We start from the raw sequence: 981 nt of genomic DNA, 5'->3' as shown, positions 1-981 counted from the left end.
TCCGGGGGGGGAGTGGCTCACACAAAGTGGCTCTTTTGATAAAAAAGGTTGCCGACCCCTGATTTAGACTGATAAACCTGTGGACCAGTTCAGTGGTTTTAAATTGTATAAATCTAATGGGTAAAGTGAACACCAAGATGTTTCTGTTATGGTTATTATTGACTTAAATTTGGAATACCACTCACCCAGTTTGGTTCTGTATGATTCTAGGTTGGATGGCTCTGACTGATTTGTTGATTTCTGTGGCATCTCAGTTGCTAGTTTATCAACCTACCACCAAATAATAATAAAAAGTCATAGTCAAAAAATATAGCAAATACATTTAATTCTTTTTTCTATATTTATGCCTTTGTTCTTATGAAATTACAAAAACAATAAAGATCCCTATAGACTAACCTGCACAGCAAAGCTGTCAAACTGAATCATGTTTTGTTGAGATTCACTCATATACATCTCATCTGTCTGCTCTTGATCTACATAGGAACATGTGTCATTTCCAAAACAATTTTTAGGAATTTAAACAACAGCATGAAGAAAAATGTGTCTTTTGTAAAATGAGCTGGGACATTAATAAAAAAAAAGCTAACTAACCTGTCTTTTCAGCTTTTAGCTCCAACACTTCTGGGGATATAGTGACATCACCAACCTGTGGGACTGTCCCAACTTCAACCTGTGTAACAGACAGACTTCTTGAATGACAACAATACACTCAGCTGCTATATTTAATGTAAAATGCGCATTCTTTTTCTTGTGTGGGCTAAGATGTGATCTGGAGCAAATTTACGACTTTTACGACTCAAGGTGCTGGAAAACATTACACACACACACACACACACAGACACACATAAAAAAAAATAAAAAAAAATAAAGCATCAACAGGTGCTAATATTCCCCAAGAGTATAGCTTGCAATGAGTTCATGAATTTCTTTACTTCTAAGATTGATACCATCAGAGATAAAATTGTAACTATCAGCCTCACT

The 981-nt window shown here is 35.5% G+C and overlaps 2 protein-coding genes across 3 annotated transcripts in view; one reads left to right on the top strand and one right to left on the bottom strand.

The window, feature by feature from the left end:
• The window catches only part of LOC122357266 (LIM and calponin homology domains-containing protein 1-like), a 9893-nt gene extending 9101 nt beyond the window's left edge, over nt 1–792 (bottom strand). Inside the window, exons 1-3 of one of the 2 annotated variants that reach the window (XM_043256573.1) lie at nt 592–792; nt 397–473; nt 186–270 (exon numbers count right to left, since the gene is read on the bottom strand). In XM_043256573.1, coding sequence (XP_043112508.1) covers nt 186–270; nt 397–453 — 142 coding nt within the window. In that variant the 5' untranslated portion in view covers nt 454–473; nt 592–792. The remainder of the gene's footprint in view (nt 1–185; nt 271–396; nt 474–591) is intronic. The other variant, XM_043256574.1, reaches the window with a different exon arrangement.
• The window catches only part of LOC122357265 (LIM and calponin homology domains-containing protein 1-like), a 159733-nt gene that overhangs the window by 48895 nt on the left and 109857 nt on the right, over nt 1–981 (top strand).

Source organism: Puntigrus tetrazona, chromosome 14 (genome assembly GCF_018831695.1).
Source record: "Puntigrus tetrazona isolate hp1 chromosome 14, ASM1883169v1, whole genome shotgun sequence".
NCBI classification, from domain to species: Eukaryota; Metazoa; Chordata; class Actinopteri; order Cypriniformes; family Cyprinidae; genus Puntigrus; species Puntigrus tetrazona.
The sequence above is the reverse complement of the archived record's forward strand: the minus strand, read 5'-3'. Positions and strand labels throughout refer to the sequence as shown.